General features: G+C 46.0%; 1 protein-coding gene across 1 annotated transcript in view; it reads right to left on the reverse strand.

Annotated features, from left to right (window-relative positions):
- cox10 (cytochrome c oxidase assembly factor heme A:farnesyltransferase COX10) overlaps nt 1–24,069 on the reverse strand; it is a 76,690-nt gene extending 52,621 nt beyond the window's left edge. Inside the window, exons 1-4 of the mRNA XM_020460642.2 lie at nt 23,922–24,069; nt 15,378–15,517; nt 14,498–14,951; nt 12,892–13,016 (exon numbers count right to left, since the gene is read on the reverse strand). Coding sequence (XP_020316231.1) covers nt 12,892–13,016; nt 14,498–14,951; nt 15,378–15,517; nt 23,922–23,952 — 750 coding nt within the window. The 5' untranslated portion in view covers nt 23,953–24,069. The remainder of the gene's footprint in view (nt 1–12,891; nt 13,017–14,497; nt 14,952–15,377; nt 15,518–23,921) is intronic.
- Between the last annotated feature and the right edge of the window lie 900 nt (nt 24,070–24,969).

Raw genomic sequence — 24,969 nt, forward strand, 5'->3', positions numbered from 1 at the left:
GTAGATGCTACCATGATTACGGACAGTCCTGAATGAATCATAAATAATGATGAGTGAGAACATTACATAAACACAAATGTCATACCCCCAAGACATGCTAACCTCTCACCATTACAATAAAGCTTGAAGGAGCCCACTAAGAGGAGTTAGAAGCCAGAGATCCTGTAGGAGTGCTAATAATACATGTCTCCACAAGACAAGAGCGAAGGGCGTCGCTCACAGTGGCGGTAATAGCGGACGGGCCAGAGGGCTTGTGGGGGCTCGCCGCTCGCGTGCCACCATCCTTAGACAGCACTTCGCAGGAGACAAAGACACAAACTAGACAGACAGGCAGACACAAAAGAGCACTCAGTCACCCTTCAACACTACAGGGAAAATGACATGCCAGACAGCCACAAAAGACCACGTTTTATCCACAACAAAAAACTCAAATCACACAATCTTTAAGACTCAGTCACACTCACATTTTTATTTAACTCGGCAAGTCAGTTATTAAGAACAAATTCTTATTTACAATGACGGCCTACACCAGCCAATCCCGGACAATTGTGCGCCGCCCTATTGGACTCCCAATCACGGTCGGATGTGATGCAGCCTGGATTCGAGCCGGGGACTGCAGTGACGCCTCTTGCACTGAGATGCAGTGCCTTAGACTGCTGCGCCACTCGAAAGCACTTGGTGTGTGTGTGAAGTATAACACATACTAGACTGAGACACTTCATTCACACGCTAGAAGGCTGAGTCCCAAATGGTACCCCATTCCCTATGTAGAGGACCACTTTTGACCAGATAGCTATGGGCCCTGGTCAAAATCAAATTGTTTGACACGTGCCGAATACAACAGGTGTAGACCTTACAGTCAAATGCTTACTTATAAGCCCTTAACCAACAATGCAGTTTAAATAAACATTTACAAAATACACCCCCCCAGAAAAAAATAAAATTATGAGGGTATATACAGGGGGTACCGGTACCGAGTCAATGTGCAGGGGTACCGATTAGTCTAGGTAATACGTACATGTAGGTAGGAGGAAAGGGACTACGCATAGATAATAAACCAAAAAAAGTCCAGGTAGCCATTTTATTAATTGTTCAGCAGTCCTATGGCTTTGAGGTAGAAGCTTGTTAAGGAGCCTTTTGGACCTAGACTTAGCAGTCTATGACTTGGGTGGCTGAAGTCTGACAATATTTTGGGCATTACACCACCAAGTATAGAGGTCCTGGATGGTAGAAAATTGGCCCCAGTTATGTACTGGGCTGTACACACAACCCTCTGTAGTGCCTTATTGCGGGATGCTGAGCAGTTGCCATACCAGGTGGTGATGCAACTTGTCAAGATGTTCTCAATGGTGCAGCTGTAGAACTTTATCTGGGGACCCATGCCAAATATTTTCAGTCTCCTGAGGGTGAATATGAGTTGTCGTGCCCTCTTCACGACCGTCTTGGTGTGTTTGGACAATGATAGTTTGTTGATGATGTGGACACCAACAAACTTGAAGCTCTCGACCCGCTCCACTACAGCCTCGTTGATGTGAATGGAGGCATGCTTGGTCCTCCTTTTCCTGTAGTCCACAATCATCTCCTTTGTCTTGCTAATGTTGAGAGAGAGATTGTTATCCTGGCACCACACTGCCAGTGATCAGACCAACCATCGTTGTCATCAGCAAACTTAATGATGTTGGAGTTGTGCTTGGCCAAGCAGTCGTGGGTGAACAATGAGTACAGGAGGGGACTAAGCACGCACTCCTGAGGAGCCCCCGTGTTGAGGATCAGCGTGGCAGACATGTTGTTGCCTACCCTTACCACCTGGGGGGCGGCCCGTGAGGAAGTCCAGGATCCAGTTGCAGAGGGAGGTGTTTAGTCCCAGGGTCCTTAGCTTAGCGATGAGCTCTGTTGGCACTATGGTGTTGAAGGCTGAGCAGCATTCTCATGTAGGTGTTATTTTTGTCCAGGTGGGAACGGGCAGTCTGGAGTGCAATTGAGATTGCGCCATCTGTGGATCTGTTGGGGCAGTATGCGAATTGGAGTGGGTCTAGGGTTTCTGGGATTATGGTGTTGATGTGAGCCATGACCAGCCTTTCAAAGCATTTCATGGCTACAGAGACGAGTGCTACGGGGCGGATGTAATAAAGGCAGGATAGCTTGATGTTCTTCGGCACAGGGACTGTGGTGGTCTGCTTGAAACATGTAGGTATTACAGACTCGGTCAGGGAGAGGTTGAAAATGTCAGTGAAGACACTTGCCAGTTGGTCCGTGCATGATCCGAGTACACATCCTGGTAATCAATTCACAACCCGCGGCGTTGAGAATGTTGACCCGTTTAAAAAGGTCTTGCTCACATCAGCTACGGAGACCATGATCACACAGCCGTCCGGAACAGCTGGTGCTCTCGTGCATGCTTCAATGTTGCTTGCCTCGAATCAAGCATAAAGAAAGCATTTAGCCCATCTGGTAGGCTCGCTTCACTAGGATGGGTTTCCCTTCCTAATCCGTAATAGTTTGCAAACACTGCCACATCCGACAAGTGTCAGAGACTGTTTTGAAGGGTTCCTTCTTAGTCCTGTATTGATGCTTTGCATTGTTTGATCGTTCGTTTGAGGGCATAGCGGGATTTCTTAGTGTCACACTCCTTGAAAGCGGCAGCTTTAGCCGTTAGCTCAGTGCAGATGTTACCTGTAATCCATGGATTCTGGTTGGGATACGTACGCAAGGTCACTGTGGGGACGACATCGATGCACTTATTGATGAAGCTGGTGACTGAGGTGGTATACTCTTCAATGCCATCTGACGAATCCCAGAACATATTCAAGTCTGTGCTAGCAAAACAGTGCAGTAGCTTGAGCGAGTCACTGGTACTTCCTGCTTTCATTTTTGCTTGTAAGCCGGAATCAGGAGGATAGAATTATGGTCAGATGTGACAAATGGAGGGTGAGGGAGAGCTTTGTAAGGTTGTGTGTGTGTGTGGAGTAAAGGTGGTCTAGAGTTTTTTTGCCCTCTGCTTGCACATGACATGCCGGTAAAAATTAGGTAAAATGGATTTAAGTTTGCCTGCATTAAAGTCCCCGGCCACATGGAGCGCCCCTACTGGATGAGCATTTTCCTGTTTGCTTTTGACCTTATACAGCATGTTGAGTGCGGCCTTAATGCCAGCGTCAGTTTATGGTAGTAAATAGACAGCTACGAAACATATAGATGACAACTCTTGGTAGATAGTGTGGTCTACAGCTTGAAAGGTACTCAGGCAAGCAAAACCTCAAGACTTTCTTAATATTAGATATTGTGCACCAGCTGTAGTAGGGCACTATACAGGGAAGAGGGTGCCATTTGGGACAGAGCAGACACTACTAGACTGCACTTTTCCTCCTGATTTGACAGTACAGGCTAGGTCCCGTTTGTTTAGCTGAGGACCTCAGGTTACACCCGGGGTCTTTAGACCCAGCTTGAAACAGTCTTCAGTCCCAATTACTCAATTACTGAAATTAGGGCCGGAGAGTGGGGAGTTAGTGATGGGGGGGGGGGGGGGGGGGAGATGGGCCCGAGTGGCCTTCTGATGGCTGGAACACCCGGGGAGTCCTTCCCTGCTGTAACCCCCAGGGGCTTGGAAAGCCAGACCACCTCCAGGACACTCCAACACTCAAGGCCCTGTCTCCAGACCCATTACAGAGCTGTTCAACCATCTGGCAGGTTTGCAAGGAGACAGGGAGCTCTGAGGGAAAACCACAAGCTCAGCCCTCAGACGAGGCCATCACCACCTCATCCCACAAGCAGGTCCAATACTACATAACACTACCACTAGGTTTGAATATTCTCCGGTTTTCACAAAATGTTTCATCCCGAGAATAAAACACTTTTCCCAGGTAACCCGGCACTTCCCCCCAAAAACCAGAAGTATCATTCTAAAGCATATAAATGTTTGGATTGGATTAGAGTTTTGATCGGCATGAAAATTCAAACCCGATGCAACATGAGCCTGATGAGGGATAAAATATCTTTAATGTAAGAGCTAAAGACATTTGACCTCAAGCACAAAAAAGCCCAAATAATTGTGCTGTTATCCAGCACATGGATAGCACATTTCAACTACAGAAACAAATAGATGTAGCTACATCTCCTGGGTAAATAAATGAAACATGCTCCAGTATGCTAATCTTTGAGCGTGAACTGTATTATATACTGGAATTATACACCACGTTCCAACCATGAAGCTAGGAGAAAACATGCAATGCTGGTGCAGGACATGCGGCCTACAAAGTTACAAATATGGGCTAGCAAGTTTGACTATAATAGGACCCATTTGACATTTAGTAAGCTGACGGATATATACCTCGATATCATAATATTTACCCTAATGTTGTGTGTATTACTTTCTCTAGTGTTGCTTCATGCCTTCCTCGCTGTCAACAGTTAAATGAAATGAGTGTCATTGTCCTTATCTTCATTGTCATGACATGCTTGAACAATAGTTGGACTAGAATAAGATGCAGATGGAATGGTCTGAATAAATAACTGCTATAGCCTAACGCCATAGCCTGTCCACTTCTTTCAAACTCCTATATGCTGCTGTATTTAATATTCATCAAACAAGATGAATGTCAAATCATCGAATAGTTTATTAGTATAAGAAATCCAAATAAATATATGTCCATCCAGCTATTCTCGTCTAGCCTTTCCTGGGACTCCAAGAGCTAAGCTTTTTTTATGAGAGGGACCAGCGAAGTGCCGGTGCATTTTACACAAGAAACAGAGGCTATAAGTTAGAAGCATACGCGTAACCCACCATTCATTAGCTAAATATAAGGCTAATACTGCATAGAATGTATTACCTGAAAGGGGGTAGAGTAAGACATCTATATGTACACTGTATTATCTTGAACAGGATTATCTACTGATGACATTTGAACGTAACGGATGGAAAGACTGCTCACTGATTTAAAGCATCGATATTCGAGTGATAGGCTGTTTTAGAACTCTGCAGCTGTAATTAAAAGAAAATCATCTTCACAAAAATATGGGGGGAAAGTGTCCCCCGTACACATTCAGTCCTTATATTGCTATAGTATATGCTAAGCTGCAGCAAATGTAGGCCTTCCCATCACAAGAAAAAAGCTACCATGAGGGTGCATGCATTGTGAACTGCGGTCCATACCGAGGTGTGCAGTCTGTCCCCACCCTGAGCGTTAATGACTGATCATACAGAGAGAAAGCCGTAGAGAAGACAGATTCAGACATTGCATACAATTTAACAGTTCCATTTCACGTACTGCTGCTTATAGAAATTATTTATAATAATTTTCCGGTTTCTTGCAGTTATTTATCCTAGGAAAAGGGAGTGGGTTTGGGCGGGAAATCTCGGTAACCAAGTTCCCACTATTCAACCCTAACTACCACCCTGTCTGTGAAATCAATTGGGCACATTTCATCTGGCGAGGTAGTCAGAAAGTTTGTCGTGAATCACGTCAAATTGTGTCCGCAAGGAAAGCACACAGACAAACAAACTTGGATACCCGGTTTAGCAAAGCTGGTGATCCAACTGCCAAGCCAGCTGTTTAAGTTTTGTTGGGAACTCTTGCGGAAGAGAGAGAAAAAAAAAAACCTGTAAAAGCCCACTATCCTTCTCTGGCTCACTGACTCGGGGTCAAATCACATGACTGTCATTGTGTCTTTTTAGTGCAGTGAGAAACTCCAGGCGGTGCCATGCCATTGTTACATGACTCCAGGAGCTTACACCCTTGCGTCAGTTTCCCGAAATGGGGATGTTTAAGAAAAGAAACCACAACATTTCTGTCTGTGAGAGCGCCTGCCTTCGGGCACTTCCCCCATGGGAAGAACAGCAGCCTTGGCTTTGATAGCTGCACTACTAAAGGTCTGGCTTCCCTTTGCTGGCTTCATAGACAGGTTAAATCCCAAATTACACCCCATTCCCTATATAGTGCACTACTTTTGACCAGGACCCATAGAACTCTGGTCAAATGTAGTACTATACAGGGAATATGGTGCTATTTGGGATACAAACCCAAGACAGGCATTCTTCTTCCCCAAAGACATTTTCTTTTCTCCCTTTCCTGAAGGTAATTCAACCACAGTTGTTTTATGTGGTCTCACACACACACACACACACACACACACACACACACACACACACACACACACACACACACACACACACACAGTCCGCTGCCGACAATTCAGTCTTCAGGGCCCAACACATTAAAGGATTAAAGGGTGGCGGGGGAATTCATAGGAAGTGGATCTTTAGTGGGGGATCTACCCTCGGCTTACTTTGATTTGAAGCTGTAGTTTTATTTGTCAAATCAAGAAAAGAAGTGTGTGCTTTGATCAAGCCCAACCACTGCACTGACACTGTAGCACTACTTGAAGAAAAGAAACACTTGGCACCACATCTAAAAAATAAACAAAAGGTATAAAAAAATGTACGTGTAATTTTCTTCGTACCCCTCCCTTTCTTTTGGTTTTATTATGAAAACCAAATGGACGACCAAAGTGTTTAGATCAATTACGCCCAGGTGAGGGTGTGTTTCTTTTACGAGACAAAACCTTGACAGATGATCCGGTGTGTCAAGCCGACACAGCGGAGGATCAGAGAGTCACCACGGAAGCAAAGTGTGTGGGGCAGCGCACCGCAGTGTTACGTGTCACACGACAACCCCTAGGCCTGTGAGTGTGTGTGTGTGTGTGTGTGTGTGTGTGTGTGTGTGTGTGTGTGTGTAATTACACAAAAGAAAATTACATTCTTTTCCAAACAAAGCAAAAAACAACAACTACTTGGCAGTCACGTGCATAGACATATTTTAAAAGGTGGAGCAACTACCAACTTGTAATTAACTGGCTTTTTGTCTAAGAATTGTGTTACCCTGTTAGAGAAACAAATACAAATACTGTAAAACCCTAATCGCTCTATGGGCTCATTGGATATTTTTTTAGGAAAGTATCACTGGCCAGCCAGTATGATTGAGCAGGCATACTACCAGCATAGGTAAGGTTAGGTCTGCATCCCAAATGGCACCTCATTCCTTATATAGTCAAAAGTAGAGCATTATGTACGGTAAAAAGGCCCCATTTGGGACACCAACTGGAAGAAATGGCCTCCTTGAACCAGGTGGCTCTTTTCCCTTTAAACTACATTTCATTCAATCCCTCAATCTTGCCAATTAAAACGGATGACATCACAGGGATCTGTCACCACAGAGGGACATTGAGAAAGACAAGAAACATGGAGGCAGACAGGGGCTGCCTTGTGTGGAGTGAAGCCCCGGTCTGTCTGACAACTGGTGCTGGCCACAAGAAAGAGAAGCCCTGGCCTAAAGATTTAATGCCCTCAGATTCCAGACAGAACCGTGAGGAGACGCGGGCTCTGCTTACATAAGGTCTGAAAAAAACAAGGCCATCCACATAAAAAAAGGGAGGAAAACATGTTGAGGTAAGACAGTCCTACAAGAGCTCTGTATTTACTTTCAAAGACAATTTACTGCGATCCAATGACAATGGCATTTTTACCTCATCCACAATTTTCTCCCTGTATGTCTCTTTGCCAGCGTGAAAAAATGACTGTCAGTTGGCCAAGTGCACGCCGCCACCACCCATAATGCACTGGCCTGACTGGCGGGCCCATTAAGACTTCAAAGTGGAGACACATCAAACAAATCAACATGAATTCCATTTGTCCTGCTCTACTGTAATACTACCTCCCAACTCTACAACTTAGACTACTACCCTTCATGTCCGGTTGAAGGAAGTCCACATGTTCCACTCTGCCCACTTCAGAACAGCAGCTAACCCACACCTCAAGCCTACCCAAACTACAGCCACACACTCCCCTCTAGGACCCAATAAAAACTGAGTTGGCGGAGAAGGTGGACGGAATCAAAAGAATCCAGACATTAAAACATAATTCAAAAATGGATTCAACTTAGTAGGAAATCAACTCAAATGTTTTTAACTTATTAGAAAATGCATTAATTTGCCCAAGATTATCATAAGACATAAACAAAATGCATCAGTGATTCGTATTTTCCTTCAACTTTCTGAAATGGCTCAGGAATGCCCGTGTCTGTGTGCGTGTTGGTCTACCACTAGAATGAGCTCATGATCATTTGCGTCAATCCAGTGGCCATTTGTCGTGCAAACACTGCAATCAGATGAGCACTACAGAAACAATGCTAACGTCGGTCTAATGATTTTTAGAGCGAAAAACGGAAACCTGGAAAATAAAACCAAATCAGGCCTTGCTGGTGACTACTGTGCTGGGAGGAGATGATGAAAGGAGAAAGATCTAGTACTCTAAATGAAAGATGAATCATCAAGTCCTTCCTTGCCCCGAACAAATTTCTATAAAGAAAATTAAGAATGACAGCGGCTGACTTGATACGTACAGGGACGGACGTACGGACGGACGGACGTACGTACGTACGTACAGGGACGGACGGACGTACGTACGTACGTAAAGGGACGGACGTACGTACGTACGTAAAGGGACGGACGTACGTACGTACGTAAAGGGACGGACGTACGTACAGGGACGTACGTACGTAAAGGGACGGACGTACGTACGTAAAGGGACGGACGTACGTACGTAAAGGGACGGACGTACGTACAGGGACGTACGTACGTACGGGGACGGACGTACGTACGGGGACGGACGTACGTACGTACAGGGACGGACGGACGTACAGGGACGTACGTACGTACGTACGTACGTCCCTGTACGTACGTACGTCCGTCCCTTTACGTCCGTCCGTCCGTCCCTGTACGTACGTACGTCCGTCCGTCCCTGTACGTACGTCCGTCCGTCCCTGTACGTACGTCCGTCCGTCCGTCCGTCCCTACGTCCGTCCGTCCGTCCGTCCCTGTACGTACGTACGTACGTACGTCCGTCCGTCCGTCCGTCCCTGTACGTACGTACGTCCGTCCGTCCGTCCGTCCCTGTACGTACGTACGTCCGTCCGTCCGTCCCTGTACGTACGTACGTCCGTCCCTGTACGTACGTACGTCCGTCCGTCCCTGTACGTACGTACGTCCGTCCGTCCCTGTACGTACGTACGTCCGTCCGTCACTGTACGTACGTCCGTCCGTCCGTCCCTGTACGTACGTACGTCCGTCCGTCCGTCCCTGTACGTACGTACGTCCGTCCGTCCCTGTACGTACGTCCGTCCGTCCCTGTACGTACGTACGTCCGTCCGTCCCTGTACGTACGTACGTACGTACGTCCGTCCGTCCGTCCCTATACGTACGTACGTCCGTCCGTCCGTCCCTGTACGTACGTACGTCCGTCCGTCCGTCCCTGTACGTACGTCCGTCCGTCCGTCCCTGTACGTACGTACGTCCGTCCGTCCGTCCCTGTACGTACGTACGTCCGTCCGTCCGTCCCTGTACGTACGTACGTCCGTCCGTCCGTCCCTGTACGTACGTACGTCCGTCCCTGTACGTACGTACGTCCGTCCCTGTACGTACGTACGTCCGTCCCTGTACGTACGTACGTCCGTCCGTCCCTGTACGTACGTACGTACGTCCGTCCGTCCCTGTACGTACGTACGTCCGTCCGTCCGTCCCTGTACGTACGTACGTCCGTCCGTCCGTCCCTGTACGTACGTACGTCCGTCCGTCCGTACGTCCGTCCGTCCGTCCCTGTACGTCCGTCCGTCCGTCCCTGTACGTCCGTCCGTCCGTCCGTCCCTGTACGTACGTCCGTCCGTCCGTCCGTCCCTGTACGTACGTCCGTACGTCCGTCCGTCCCTGTACGTACGTCCGTACGTCCCTGTACGTACGTACGTCCGTCCGTCCGTCCCTGTACGTACGTACGTCCGTCCATCCCTGTACGTACGTACGTACGTCCGTCCGTCCGTCCCTGTACGTACGTACAGGGACGGACGGACGTACGTACGTACGTACAGGGACGTACGTACGTACAGGGACGGACGGACGTACGTACGTACAGGGACGGACGGACGTACGTACGTACGTACGTCCGTCCGTCCGTCCCTGTACATACGTACGTCCGTCCGTACGTCCGTCCGTCCGTCCCTGTACGTACGTACGTCCGTCCGTACGTCCGTCCGTCCCTGTACGTACGTACGTCCGTCCGTCCCTGTACGTACGTACGTCCGTCCGTCCCTGTACGTCCCTGTACGTCCGTCCGTCCGTCCGTCCCTGTACGTACGTACGTCCGTCCGTCCGTCCCTGTACGTACGTCCGTCCGTCCCTGTACGTACGTCCGTCCGTCCCTGTACGTACGTACGTCCGTCCGTCCGTCCCTGTACGTACGTCCGTCCGTCCGTCCCTGTACGTACGTACGTACGTCCGTCCGTCCCTGTACGTACGTACGTCCGTCCGTCCCTGTACGTACGTACGTCCGTCCGTCCGTCCCTGTACGTACGTACGTCCGTCCGTCCGTCCGTCCGTCCCTGTACGTCCGTCCGTCCGTCCCTGTACGTACGTCCGTCCGTCCGTCCGTCCCTGTACGTACGTCCGTCCGTCCGTCCGTCCCTGTACGTACGTCCGTCCGTCCGTCCGTCCCTGTACGTACGTCCGTCCCTGTACGTACGTCCGTCCGTCCGTCCCTGTACGTACGTCCGTCCGTCCGTGTACGTACGTCCGTCCGTCCGTCCCTGTACGTACGTACGTCCGTACGTCCGTCCCTGTACGTACGTACGTCCGTCCCTGTACGTACGTACGTACGTACGTCCGTCCCTGTACGTACGTACGTCCGTACGTCCGTCCCTGTACGTACGTCCGTCCGTCCGTCCCTGTACGTACGTCCGTCCGTCCGTCCCTGTACGTACGTCCGTCCGTCCGTCCCTGTACGTACGTCCGTCCGTCCCTGTACGTCCGTCCGTCCCTGTACGTCCGTCCGTCCCTGTACGTCCGTCCGTCCGTCCGTCCCTGTACGTCCGTCCGTCCGTCCGTCCCTGTACGTACGTACGTCCGTCCCTGTACGTCCGTCCGTCCGGGGACGGACGTACGTACGTACGGGGACGTACGTACGTACAGGGACGGACGTACGTACGTACGTACAGGGACGGACGTACGTACGTACGTACAGGGACGGACGTACGTACGTACGTACGTACGTACAGGACGGACGGACGTACGTACGTACGTACAGGGACGGACGTACGTACGTACGTACAGGGACGGACGTACGTACGTACGTACAGGGACGGACGTACGTACGTACAGGGACGGACGTACGTACGTACAGGGACGGACGTACGTACGTACAGGGACGGACGTACGTACGTACAGGGACGGACGTACGTACGTACAGGGACGGACGTACGTACAGGGACGGACGTACAGGGACGGACGTACAGGGACGGACGTACAGGGACGGACGTACGGCCGCTACCGCCTCTCCCATCTCTCAGCACTGAACTCCTCAGGGCTGGGGCCCTGGAGCCCTACAGCTGGGGATTAGAGACTACCAACCTGCCACTGCTTTTAGAGAAGGACACATAATTGTCAACGTATAGGATATTTTACACTCCTGCTCCAGTGTAAGGTAGATGGGTGAAGAGGTAAATTGAAGGGGCAAGGCAGTCAGAGTTTCTTTCCAAGAAGTCATTGACGGGACAATGCAATTTTTTGTTTGTTTGATGGATTGACGCTATTCATACAGATGTCACACTGACAATGACACACTAGACTAGAGAAAATACTACATGCCTGCACGGAAAGGTCAGGTCCAAGAGTTTTGGATTGTTGGGACAAATAATAAGTTCCGTTCATTGTGACCCGGTTGAGAAAATAACGAGAGAGGGGACACTGCCTGGAACTTGGCTGTTGAAGGCTGGGCTAGTGTTAGGGCTAAGGGAGGGTTTTACAACCGAACACATTTTGCAACAAAAACAAGCATTTCTCATTGGACTAGGTCAGGTTAGTCCCTCCCTGTTTTAGTCGGTTTTCTTCGGTTTGGAGCCTACCTGAGTGAACATAACCCTGCTGTCTGGCCCCTAGGGCAGGAACCTGCAGTGTAATCAGGGCCCTGGAAAAATTACAGGCAGAAGGCTGCAGCTAATTGGGGTTCAACCCAGGGCTGAGGGAGAGGTTGTCCATTAAACTAATATTCTTAAGTCATGGAGCGCATTCCAGCGCACAGCGTCAACACTCAGCAAGGTCTGATTATTCCAGGCATTTTAAGTGTCCAGGCGCAGCGGTCACTTTATTTTTTGGTACAAAAAAGCCTTCAGCAGACAAATAATAACAGTATTCCAGTTTGAGTCGCCTGTTAATGCATTTTTTAGATACGCAGCGAGAGAGGAATTTATCTAAAAGTTCAAAGGTGCTGTCAATGGCTCCCGCAATGTTTTGTAGAACAACATGAAGTGCACGACGAGGGGACAGTACTGTGTGTGTGCATGTCTGTCAGCCAGTGAGTTCATGTTTGTGTAAAGTGCAATGAAAATCTATTACGCGTTTCAGAACCCAACTGTAATCTTGCCAGCCGTTGAAATGAGACCTCATCCATCTTTCAGAGAAACAACTTAAGAGGGAGAAATAAAAGTAAAAAAATTGACCACTCGGGACCGATTACAGTGATTTTAATGTTTTGTAAGTCTGGGGTTGACCAGGGGAAGATGTTAAATGCAGAATCATTAAAGTTTTGAGCTAATAACCACCCCATACAGTGCCAGAAACCAAAGATTTGGCTTTTGTTCTCCATGTAAAACAAAGTTCATCACGGGGAGGGGATATAGTCCACAATAATACATGCATTAATAATACAGCAGGCCTATATACACAGCTAATTGTGCTTTACCGATGGACACATCTCACTGCAATAACAAGACCATGTCTGAAACCAAACCAAGAATGCCCAGGCAGGCTACTCTGCATGACCATTTTGACACACGCGCACACAGCTGTGACGCAACTGACCTGGTTGATGGAGTTGGCAGTGCAGGAGGCGAGCCCTGTCCCGAGGGATGCCAGGAAGAAGGTGGCAGGGTCAAAGGGCACTGGAGCCATGGCAAAACCAGCTGCTGCCGTCCACACTACTAATGCTGAAACAACCAGACAATAATATCAACATCATACCTACACACACAAGCAACATGCATGCTTATCATACTTGAATACCCACCATAATTTCCATATCAATTATATGACTACAGCTTTGGGCAATTACTGGCAGAACAGGATCAGGAATGCAAACTGGTGAGTGCCAGAAAAGGGTGACACGGAAACACAAGAAAATTCTGTGTAAACTGCTAGAAAGTTTGGTTAATTTCGGAGTGGGGTTGTCACGATAACATTTTACTAACAATGTGATACAAGGTCAAGTATCACGATAGTTTTCTATACATTCTGCACCAGTGCTACACAATAACCGGTCCCTGATATTCACACCTCTACTCAATACAACACATTGAATGGGCTACTGCAGAAAATGGCCGATTTGCTCATATCCAACGGCCTACCTGTGATTTGGCAGGAGGAATGTAATCAAAAATATTAACACATATTGATCTGCATTTTCATTGTGGCAGTAAGGGGGAGAAAACACTATATGAAACCATATTTAGTAGGGCCCGGAATTGCCAGGAACCTCACGATACGATATTATCATGATACTTGGCTGCCGATGAGATATGAATTGCAATTCGATGTTCCAAACATATTGCTCACCATATGTCTGCTGCAGAGGTAAAAGAAAGCGTCATGAGAAAAAAAGTCATGGAAAAAAGTGCCGAAAACAAAAAATCGGCTCCCATTTAAAAAGAAGATGGAGAACAATCTATGAAGGAAAAATAATGGAGTTTTGGTGCAGGTAAAGCTAACTAGCGAAAATATATATTGTGGTAGTCAAAACGATACACCGTCAACAATAATATCCATTACGTAACTGTTATTTAGACCCCCCACCCCCATTACTAGCCTACTCTTCAGACAACTTTACACAGTCACACGCCCCCCCCCCCCCCCCCCCACCACAGCTCCCAAAAGTTAGGCACCAAAACCGAATTTAAGGAACACCAGAAATATATAATTATATTGATTCGGCAACTGCCACCTAAATTTGAAGATATTGGATAAAACACTCATTCTGATAGGACATTCCGCTCTGAACTCTGATATTCTCATTGAAGGACGCGTGAGGATTCATTCTGTGCTCAGTCAATATTTTCAATACGAGAAACATACCCCCCACACCAAACCTTTTTTCTTAGGATCTACACGATTCATGTGGACAACCCATTTTGAAATCAAAATGGCGGATATCGCTGGAAAGTGACGAGTTTGCAGCGAATGCTACAAGTTCCCATCTTTGTGAAAGGTGAAGCAATACCATAGACCAAATTGTGCACATGCTTGATTAAAAATAAGACATGCTTTCATACATGTTCCTTTGGTTTTACAGACAATAAAAAAAAGGCTAAAATCATAACACTGTCAATGCTTGCTAAAGTTTGATCACTAAGCAATTAAGACTTCATTTTGGTTACCAAGTAGTCTGGCATGCATAGCCTAGTCCTTAACATACCTGTGAGTTTGATTTTGGAAAGTTTGGCGTACACATCTGGAAGCTCAGCCAGGTCCACCTTGAGCTCCTTCCACTGCCTCTCCAGCCGAGCCTCCCTGGCTTCGTCAGACTCCACCTGCACATGGGGCACCTCTAACATCTCAGTCCCAGACTCAGCTGCATTGGACACAGCCTTTGTCTGTGGTGGTGACACAGTCTTGCTGGAGGGAGGTTTCAACACAGCAAGTGCTGCCACAGTCGAGACAGGACTTGAGACAGGTGTTGCAGTCATATTTGTGGTTGTGGTCTCTGGCTGTGGTGTGACATCGGTGACCATAGGCACATGGTCGATGGTTGGGACTTGCCGGATCTGACTGTCCATGCCGTCATCACGATGGTCCTCGAGGACGGTCAAGATGGCTGTTTGCTTAGGTTTAGCTCTCTGATAGAGGGCATTGTTACTCCTCATCACATACTGGGAAGAGGGGGGTAGAGCAGATAGTGGGTGTGAAGATAAAGGCGCTCTATTGGCACATATTCCTCCTTCGAAAGTACAAGCAGTGAAAGTCATACTTGTACATTGGCACACAACACGGTTAGGTGGCACTGGCATAACATGCAGCTGACAAAAACATGTAACACATCGAGCTAGTTGTTCTCTTATTTTTTGATCAATAAGTGGCGGCTGCCCATGACATAGCCTATACAGCTGCAAGTGTAATACAGCTAATCCTGTGTACATGTCCTGACATTACCTGGTACATATAGGCCAACTAGGTTACATGAGCATGGACTGAGAAGTCAATTGGTATGATAGACAACATTCTGTCCTTAGATTGTGCCCTATCACTTACAAAACAGTGTTGTTGTTGCCTGATAAAATGGGCAGGATGCGACTTACCTGGCGCTTCAAGAAGTTGAGGTGGTGAATCCATTGTGATGGGTCTCTCCTGGACATCTGGATGAGGCTGCGAGCACTCTTGTGATTTCTAATGGCATTTCTACCAAATAGTTTCTGGTTCACACTCACACCAACCAGACCTAAAAACACAAAACAACCCTGTTCATGACATGAATATGCATCATCTGACCGAAATGCCCACTGTTTTGGGCTTGCTAGAAAAGTAATTTATGCTTCTCTGCTATAACAGAGGCTAGCCCAACAATGGACTAAAAGAGCCTAACATTAGTCCCTATAGTCCAAGGACTTTACATGGTTTTGTTTAAAAGCTAATCGGCTCTGGAAGAACTATGAGGCAATCAAAGAGGCAAAACGTCAGTAGAGACAAAGTGGAGTCACAATTCAACAGCTCAAACACGAGACGAGAGGCCAGTTAAGGACCATATCACCTCCATCTTACCTGACACCCTAGATCCACTACAATTTGCATACTGCCCCAACAGGTCCACGTACAATGCAACCGCCATTGCACTACACAATGCCCTAACCCACCTGGACAAGAGGAATACCATGTAAGAATGCAGTTCAGCCTTCAACACCATAGTCCAAGCCCATCACTAAGCTCAGGGCCCAAACCCCTCCCTGTGCAACTGGATCCTGGACTTCCTGACAGGCCAAGCCCATGTGGTGAACGTAGGCAACAACACCTCCGCCACGCTGATCCTCGGGGGTCTAGGAAACCGATGGACAATATTTTAGGACGAAATTCAAAATGACATTTGACAATGTTGAAGACAAACATTTCCCAGACAGCCATGTATGCATTACATACATTTTCAAATCAAACAATACATTTTACTTTGTTTTTACCAAAATTACATAACGGTAATAATTTTGTTTGAATCGTAAATCTCTTGATAAACTAGGGAAATTTAGATGGCATAGTCTTACTACCAATATATGCGAATGCATATTCAATAGGAGTATGTGTATGCATTGAGTTAAGCTTGTTTTGGCTGATCGGTGGAGTCTATGGTGCTACAGATGCCAAACTGCTTGCCTTCCGTTCGAGAGCCAAACTGCTTGCCTTCCGTTCGAGAGCCAAACTGCTTGCCTTCCGTTCGAGAGCCAAACTGCTTGCCTTCCGTTCGAGAGCCAAACTGCTTGCCTTCCGTTCGAGAGCCAAACTGCTTGCCTTCCGTTCGAGAGCCAAACTGCTTGCCTTCCGTTCGAGAGCCAAACTGCTTGCCTTCCGTTCGAGAGCCAAACTGCTTGCCTTCCGTTCGAGAGCCAAACTGCTTGCCTTCCGTTCGAGAGCCAAACTGCTTGCCTTCCGTTCGAGAGCCAAACTGCTTGCCTTCCGTTCGAGAGCCAAACTGCTTGCCTTCCGTTCGAAAGCCAAACTGCTTGCCTTCCGTTCGAGAGCCAAACTGCTTGCCTTCCGTTCGAGAGCCAAACTGCTTGCCTTCCGTTCGAGAGCCAAACTGCTTGCCTTCTGTACAGCCTACTGATCAACATTTGCATAGAGAAGCGTCACTCCAGCATGTCACGCCCCTGTGGAAGGACATATGCACAGCTGTTATTTATTTATTTATTAATGTATTAATTAAAGAAGGTTGACTAGGCAAGTCAGTTAAGAACAAATTCTTATTTACGATGGTCTACCCCGGCCAAACCCGGACGATGCTGTGCCAATTGTGCGCCGCCTTATGGGACTCCCAATCACGGCTGGATGTGATGCAGCCTGGATTCGAACCAGGGACTGCAGTGACGCCTCTTGCACCGAGAGGCAGTGCCTTGGGCTCCCGAGTGGTGCAGCGGTCTGAGTTGTTTCACTTATACATACTCCTACTGAATATGCATTCACATGTATTGTGAGTAGGCCTATGCCATATAAATTGACCTAGTTTATCAAGAGATTTAGCATTCAAATACAATTATAACCATTATGTCGTTTGGTAAAAAACAATGAGTTAATGTATTGTTTGATTTCAAAATGTATGCATTAATACATGTTTGATGCATGTTTGTCTTCAACATTTTCAGTTTAGTTTGAGAATATAAAATATCTACTCAGTGGAAAAGGGTCCAACATAATGTCAAAGATGTTCTCATTGCTCAGTGATAACGTGTGGTCAGTTTCCGCGATGGCAGATTTTTCTTTTCTTATTCCCCCACTGTCAGGACGCATCTCTAAACAGCTCAGCTGCCAGGATGAAATTCGAAACTAATCAATTGGCTAGTTCAGCCATATGTCAAGAAATGGGCGGGAAGTAACTGCTACGATTGGATAGAGCGAGGTATCCAATCACATTTCTCACCGTCGCTCATATCAGTTTCTGCAGTTTCCTGCTACTATGAGAACTAGCTCAATGGCGATGACATTTTCTACCAAGCCATAAATGTGCATAATATCTAAAACATGAACAGTGAGGGTAGGAGGGGAAAAATGAAAACGAACATTGTCTGAACGACTCAAATCTGCCTATAGTTTAAGTTATCACATGCGCCGAATACACTGAATCTTCCCCAAAGATGTAGTAAAAAAATATATAGAATAACTGAACAAAAACACAACCTGCTACAATAAAGATTTGACAGACTTACAGCTCATATGAGGAAACCAGTCAATATAAATACATTCATTAGGCCCTAATCTATGGATTTCACATGACTGGGAATACAGATACGCATCTGTTGGTCACACCTTAAAAGAAATGGGCCTCGGGATCTCGTCGCGGTATTTCTATTAATTCAATTTGCCATCGCTAAAACGCAATTGTGTTCTTTTCCGTAGCTTATTCCATCCCAAACCCCAACGCCACCATGGGGCACTCTGTTTACAGTGTTGAAAATCAGCAAACCGCTCGCACACCCAACCGCATGCAGTTGAGGCCGGTTGGGCGCTCTGCCAAATTCTCTAAAGCGACATTGGAAGCGGTTTATGGTAGAGAGATGAACATTCAGTTCTCTGGTAACAGTGCTGGTGGACATTCCTGCAGTCAGCATGCCAAATGCACGCTCCCGCAAAACCTGAGACATCTGTTGCATTGTGTGACAAAACTGCATGTGCTGTTTAATCAGCTTCTTGATATTCCACACCTGTCAAGTGGATGGATTATCTTGGCAAAGGAGAAATGCTCACTAACAGGTATGAACAAATATGCGCAATTTTTTTTGGGGTAACAAGCTTTTTGTGTAGCTCATGAAACCAACACTTTACATGTGAGAGAGATCTATCTATACACACACGTCAAATATTTAGAAACACCTACCCATTCAAGGGTTTTTCTTTATTTTACATTGCAGAATAGTGAACACATCAAAACTAAGAAATAATGTAGTAAAGTGTCAAAATCAACATATATTTGAGATTCTTCAAAGTAGCCACCCTTTGCCTTGACAGCTTTGCAAACTCTTTGCATCCTCTCAACCAGCTTTATAAGGAATGCTTTTCCAACAGTCTTGAAGGAGTTCCCACATATGCTGAGCAGTTGTTGGCTGCTTTTCCTTCACTCTGCAGTCCAACTCATCCCAAACCATTTCAATTGGTTGGGGGATTGTAGAGGCCAGGTCATCTGATGCAGCACTCCATCATCACACTCATTGGTCAAATATCCCTTACACAGCCTGGGGGGTGTGTTTTGGGTCATTGTCCTGTTGAAAAAGAAATTATCGCTGCAGAATGCTGTGGTAGCCATGCTGGTGAAGTGTGCCTTGAATTCTAAATAAATCACTGACAGTGTTACCAGCAAAGCACACCCACACCACCTCCTCCATGCTTCACGGTGGGAACCACACATGCGGAGATCATCCGTTCACTTACTCTGCGTCTCACAAAGACACGGCAGTTGGAACCAAAAATCTCAAATTTGCACCCATCAGACCAAAGGACAGATTTCCAACAGTCTAATGTCCATTGCTCGTGTTTCTTGCCCCAACCAAGTCTCTTCTTATTAGTGCCCTAGAAGTGGTTTCATGGCAGCAATTCGACCAAGAAGGCCTGATTCACGCAGTCTCCTCTGAAAAGTTGATGTTGAGATGTGTCTTTTACTTGAACTGAAGCATTTATTTGGGATGTAAACTGAGGCTGGTAACTAATGAACTTATCCTCTGCAGCAGAGCTAACTCTGGGTCTTCCTTTTCAGTGGCAGTCGTCATGTGAGCCAGTTTCATCATAGTGCTTGATTGTTTTTGCAACTGCACTTGAAGAAAAATGTGAAGTTCTTGAAATTGTCCGGATTGACTGACCTTCATGTCTAAAAGTAATGATGGACTGTTGTTTCTCTTTGGTTATTTGAGCGGTTCTTTCCATAATATGGAATTGGTCTTGTACCAAATAGTGCTATCTTTACAACTGATTGGCTCAAAACACATTAAGAAGAAAATAAATTCCACAAATTAACAAGGCACACCTGTTAATTGAAATGCATTCCAGGTGACTACCTCATGAAGCTGGTTGAGAGAATGCCACAAGTTTGCAAAGCTGGCAAGGCAGCTGAAGAATCTCAAATAGGTTTTGATTTGTTTAACACTTTTTTGGTTACTACATGATTCCATGTGTTATTTCATAGTTTTGATGTCTTCATTATTATTCTACAATGTAGAAAATAGTAAAAAGAAAAACCCTGGAATGAGTAAGTGTCCAAACTATTGACTGGTACTACACATACAAAAGTATGTGGACACCCCTTCATATTTCTGGATTCGGCTATTTGAACCAAACCCGTTGCTGACAAGTGTATAAATTCCTAATAGGCCACACAAACTCACACAACGGGGTTGCCGAGTGCAGAAGCATGTCACTATTGTCTGTCCATTGTCGCAACACTCACTACAGACATCCAAACAGCCTCTGGAAGAAACGTCAGCACAATCATTATTTTGTCAGGAACTTCATGAAATGGGCAGCCACACACAAGCCTAAGGGCAATGCCAAGCGTTGGCTGGAGTGATGTAAAACTCGCCGCCATTAGACTCCGGAGCAGTGGAAACGCGTTCTCTGGGGTGATGAATCCCGCTTCACCATCTGGCAGTCTGACAGAAAGATCTGGTTTTGGCGGATGCCAGGAGAACGCTAGCTGCCCCAATGCATAGTGCCAACTGTAAAGTTTGGTGGATGAATAATAGTCTGGGGCTGTTTTCCATGGTTCGGACTAGGCCCCTTACTTTCGGTGAAGGGAAATCTTAACGCTACAGCATACAATGACATTCTAGATGATTTGGTGCTTCCAACTTTGTAGCAACAGTTTGGGGAAGGACCTTTCCTGTTACAGTTGCCCTTCTGTGTACAAAGCAAGGTCCATACAGAAATGGTTTGTTGAGATCGGTGTGGAAGAACTTGACGGGCCTGCACAGAACCCTGACAGAATGAACATCTTTGGGATGAATTGCAATGCTGACTGCGGGCTAGGCTTAATCGCCCAACATCAGTGCTTGACCTCACTAATGCACATATCCCTGCAGCAATGTTCCAACACCTAGCGGAAAGCCTTACCAGAAGAGTAGAGGCTGTTATAGCAGCAAAGGGGGGCCAAATCAATATCAATATTTATTTCTGCATTTTAAGACACTTCTGTCCCTATTACGACAATCTAATCCGACTATCAACTGTCAATTTACGGATACAATTGCTACTGGTCAGATCAGTACACCATTAAATAGCTAAAGTTACACTGGCAAGTCAGATGGCTCGTTGCCGAAAATGGTGCATGTTCAAAATACTAACCAGCTAACATTAGCTAGCTATTAGATCATATCTGATATCTTAGCACCACAATCACCTAACCAGCTAGCTAGCATAGTAGCTAATAATGCTAGCTAGTTAACGCCACAGATGAAAGGGATAGTTATCGTAATCTTTGCTAACAGGTCACATAGCCATTTCATTAGCTTGCTAGCTTTCTTATTGCATGCATATCCGAACCTGTTCGACACAAGCTTTATTATTCGTGAATTAACTAAACCTATCATTTGCAACAGGAGTTTGATTTGATTTTGGTCACTGTGCCAATTCATCCACTTCTCAATACATCACATCTCTGTTGGAGAATGAGTTAGCTTGACGCTTTCTGCTGATTTTCCCAGCTAGACATTCCTAGGCATTGAGGTACACATGGCACAGACGGTGAGTGGCGGCTGGTATAGCAGCAGTTTTGCTATATAAAAAGGGACTATAGATTAGAAAAAGTATAATATCGGCCCAATATATTCTCGGTCATTCTCTAACGGGCGCCCCCTGGGGTACGTGCTCAGCCCCCTCCTTCACTCCATGTTCGCCCACGACTCCATGACCAAGCACGTCCCCAACTCCATTAAGTTTGCTGATGACAGGGAGGATGTGAGTGCCAAAACAAAGTGGCTGATCATGGACTACAGGAGACAGCAGACAGAGCACGCCCCATCCACATCGATGGGGCTGCAGACGAGTGGGTCAGAAGATTAAAGTTCCGTGGTGTGCACATCACTGACGACCTGAAATGGTCCCTTTACAAAGTGTGATGAAGGCGCAACAGCGTCTCTTCAAACTCAGGAGGCTGAAATAATTCCAGAACCCTGCCCTGAACCACAGACACCTTAGCCACACCTCAAGCCATGTCTAGACTTAACAGTTCATGCAGCTTTAGTATTCTGATCACAAAGTTCTGATCATAGAATTCCGAACGAGTAATGCCTCTACACCTACATATAAAATGTGTCTACCGTGTCCACATTACCTTTTCCCGCGCTATAATCAAATGCCAGTATGCATTCTACAAATGATGGAATAGGCAAAATATGATAAACACTGACGGTAGTAGCCAAATACTGTAGCTAACTAGCCAGCAACGCTAAAAGGACCGCAAACGGGTTAGCATAAGTGTAGCCAAAAATAATTATAAACATTAGCTAGCTGGCTAGAATTTATTAGGCCAGCAAACACATTCCTTACACGCTAGGAACGCATTTTCTTCAACATTATAATGAAAAGGTGCCTCTCGTTCTCTTGTTGTCTTGCCTGTGTGCTTAGGGTCGTTGTCCTGTTGGAAGGTGAACCTTCACCCCAGTCTGAGGTCCTGAGCAGGTTTTCATCAAGGATCTCACTGTACTTTGCTCCATTCATCTTTCCCTCGATCCCAACTAGCCTCCCAATCCCTGCCGCTGAAAAACATCCCCACAGCATGATACTGCCACCACGCGTCACCGTAGAGATGGTGCCAGGTTTCCTCCAGACGTGATGCTTTGCATTCAGGCCAAAGAGTTCGATCTTGGTTTCATCAGACCACAGAATCTTGTTTTTCATGGTCAGTGTCTTTCGGTGCCTTTTGGCAAACTCCAAGCAGGCGGTCATGTGCCTTTTATTGTGAGGAGTGGATTCCGTCTGGCCACTCTACCATAAAGGCCTGATTGGTGGAGTGCCATGAGGTCAGGGAGGTGACCATGGTTGTCCTTCTGGGAGAATCTCCCATCTCCACAGAAAAACTCTAGAGCTCTGTCAGTGACCATCAGGTTTTTGGTCACCTCCCTGACCTCATGGCTTGGTTGTTGCTCTGACATGCACTGTCAACTGTGGGACTTTTATATAGACAGGTGTGTGCCTTTCCAAATCATGTCCAACCAATTGAATTTACCAAAGGTGGAATCCAGTCAAGTTATAGAAACATCAAGGATGATCAATGAAAACAGGATGCACCTGAGCTCTATTTCGAGTCTCATGGCAAAGGGTCTGAATTCTTATGTAAATTACATATCTGTTTTTTTATTTAACAAAATCAGCAAACATTTCTAAAAACCTGTTTTCGCTTTGTCATTATGGGGTATTGTGTGCAGATTGATGAGGATTACTTGATTTAATCGGTTATATTAGAAGGCTGTAACTAAACAAAATGTTGAAAAAGCTCAAGGGTCTGAATACTTTCCGAAGGCACTGTAATTAACGTTAGCACAGGTACTGTATGCCACTGTTTCCTAAACAAAAACTGTCAGATGGAAATATGCCGTGTAGGAACAGTAACATTATAGAAAGGTGTGTAATGTAGCTTTTTTATTATTTTTTTCTCCCTGATAAAGATACGCTCCTTATGTTTCCCAAACCGTACCGCAAACGATGCGTGTTAAATGTTTAGACCAAGCGTCGGGGCGCTTAACAAATACACATGGGCAGAAGATATTATCGTTAATGGGGTATCGAGTTACAGACAGCCCAGCTAACATCAGCAACTTGTTATAGTGCTAGCATTTGCTAGCTAGATAACTCTTCAACGCAAAGTACAGTTGACGGATTTGGTGCTGGCACTGCAACACCACACGATGTGTATAGCGATATGTCAAATGACTAGATGAATCGAGAGTAGATTGGCACACATTGGCTGGATTAAATCGAAGGTCATGCAGCATTGCTAACTGACAGACATATACATAACATACCGGTACATAGCTAACAGTTTTATGTTAGCAAGCTTACCTAACCGAGCAAACGTTGGTATTTTCGACCAGCAAAAGCACAGTAAATTAACATTTTATTCGGGTGCATCAGAAAGATAAGCCCATTATCTATGTGTTCACCTGTGAGTCTGCTACATGTCGATTTGTACATGTTTTTGTAGCATAAAGCCGGCTCCCTTATGTCCTCTTCACATGTAGCAAGTCGCCATTTTGACCTCGTCTGAGCATGGGAATCACTTCCGGTGAGACAGACTGTGCAAGCGCATTTCGGATGCCTCATTTGGACGCATAATCATTTAAAGTCATACGTGCACCTTAACACACACAGCACAAGTATGTGACACTGGCAGGTGTTATAACTTTCAACAGAGACAAACATGGAACTCATGTAGCACATCTAGTCCTTAGCCTATCTCAGGTTGAAATAATGTGCCCACTAGGTTACATGGTTGCCTGAAAAAGAGCACACCATTGACAACAAGAAACGGTGCATGGGTAAAATCACTGGGGAAGCAGAGCCAGAAAAAAAGCCTTATTGCATTGTTTGCACTATAAATCCTGTTAGTTCATATGCCTTGCCACTGTGATATAGGCCTAAGGCCGAGACAATGAGAGACACAGTAGGTGTCCATCCAATTGGTGACATATTTTCATGTAAATATTCAAAAATCTGCATGAAAACATTATGCACATTTTCCCACCAGAGATGTTTCCATCAAATTGACATTTTGCTGATAAAAGGCTGTGTGTCATGACGTAGTGCACATAAAAATACATTTTGCACTTAAATCCCCATGGATTTCCATTGTATTTTCAACTCTACTGATGGTTTTCTCACAAAAGGTGATGCATAATACAGTGTGTGCCCACTTTAGTATTGTCACGTGTGCTCTAGCCAACAGCGTTATCTGTCCGCTAGAGTGCATGTATAGCCTACATGAGGAGATTATTATAATTATTATGAAAAGTATGTGGTCATAAGAAAGAATACTAGTAAAGAACGAGAAGGCCCACACACTGTTAAAGCTCCCAATTCACCGCTTCATTGTAACTTTAACAGTGTGCGGCCTTCTTGTTCTTTACTATTATTATTATTATTACTGTTATCATTGTGGACACTAGAGGGATATTAATTTTATTTGTCAAGCATCAACCTCATCACCTTGCA

Source organism: Oncorhynchus kisutch, linkage group LG25 (genome assembly GCF_002021735.2).
Source record: "Oncorhynchus kisutch isolate 150728-3 linkage group LG25, Okis_V2, whole genome shotgun sequence".
NCBI lineage: Eukaryota > Metazoa > Chordata > Actinopteri > Salmoniformes > Salmonidae > Oncorhynchus > Oncorhynchus kisutch.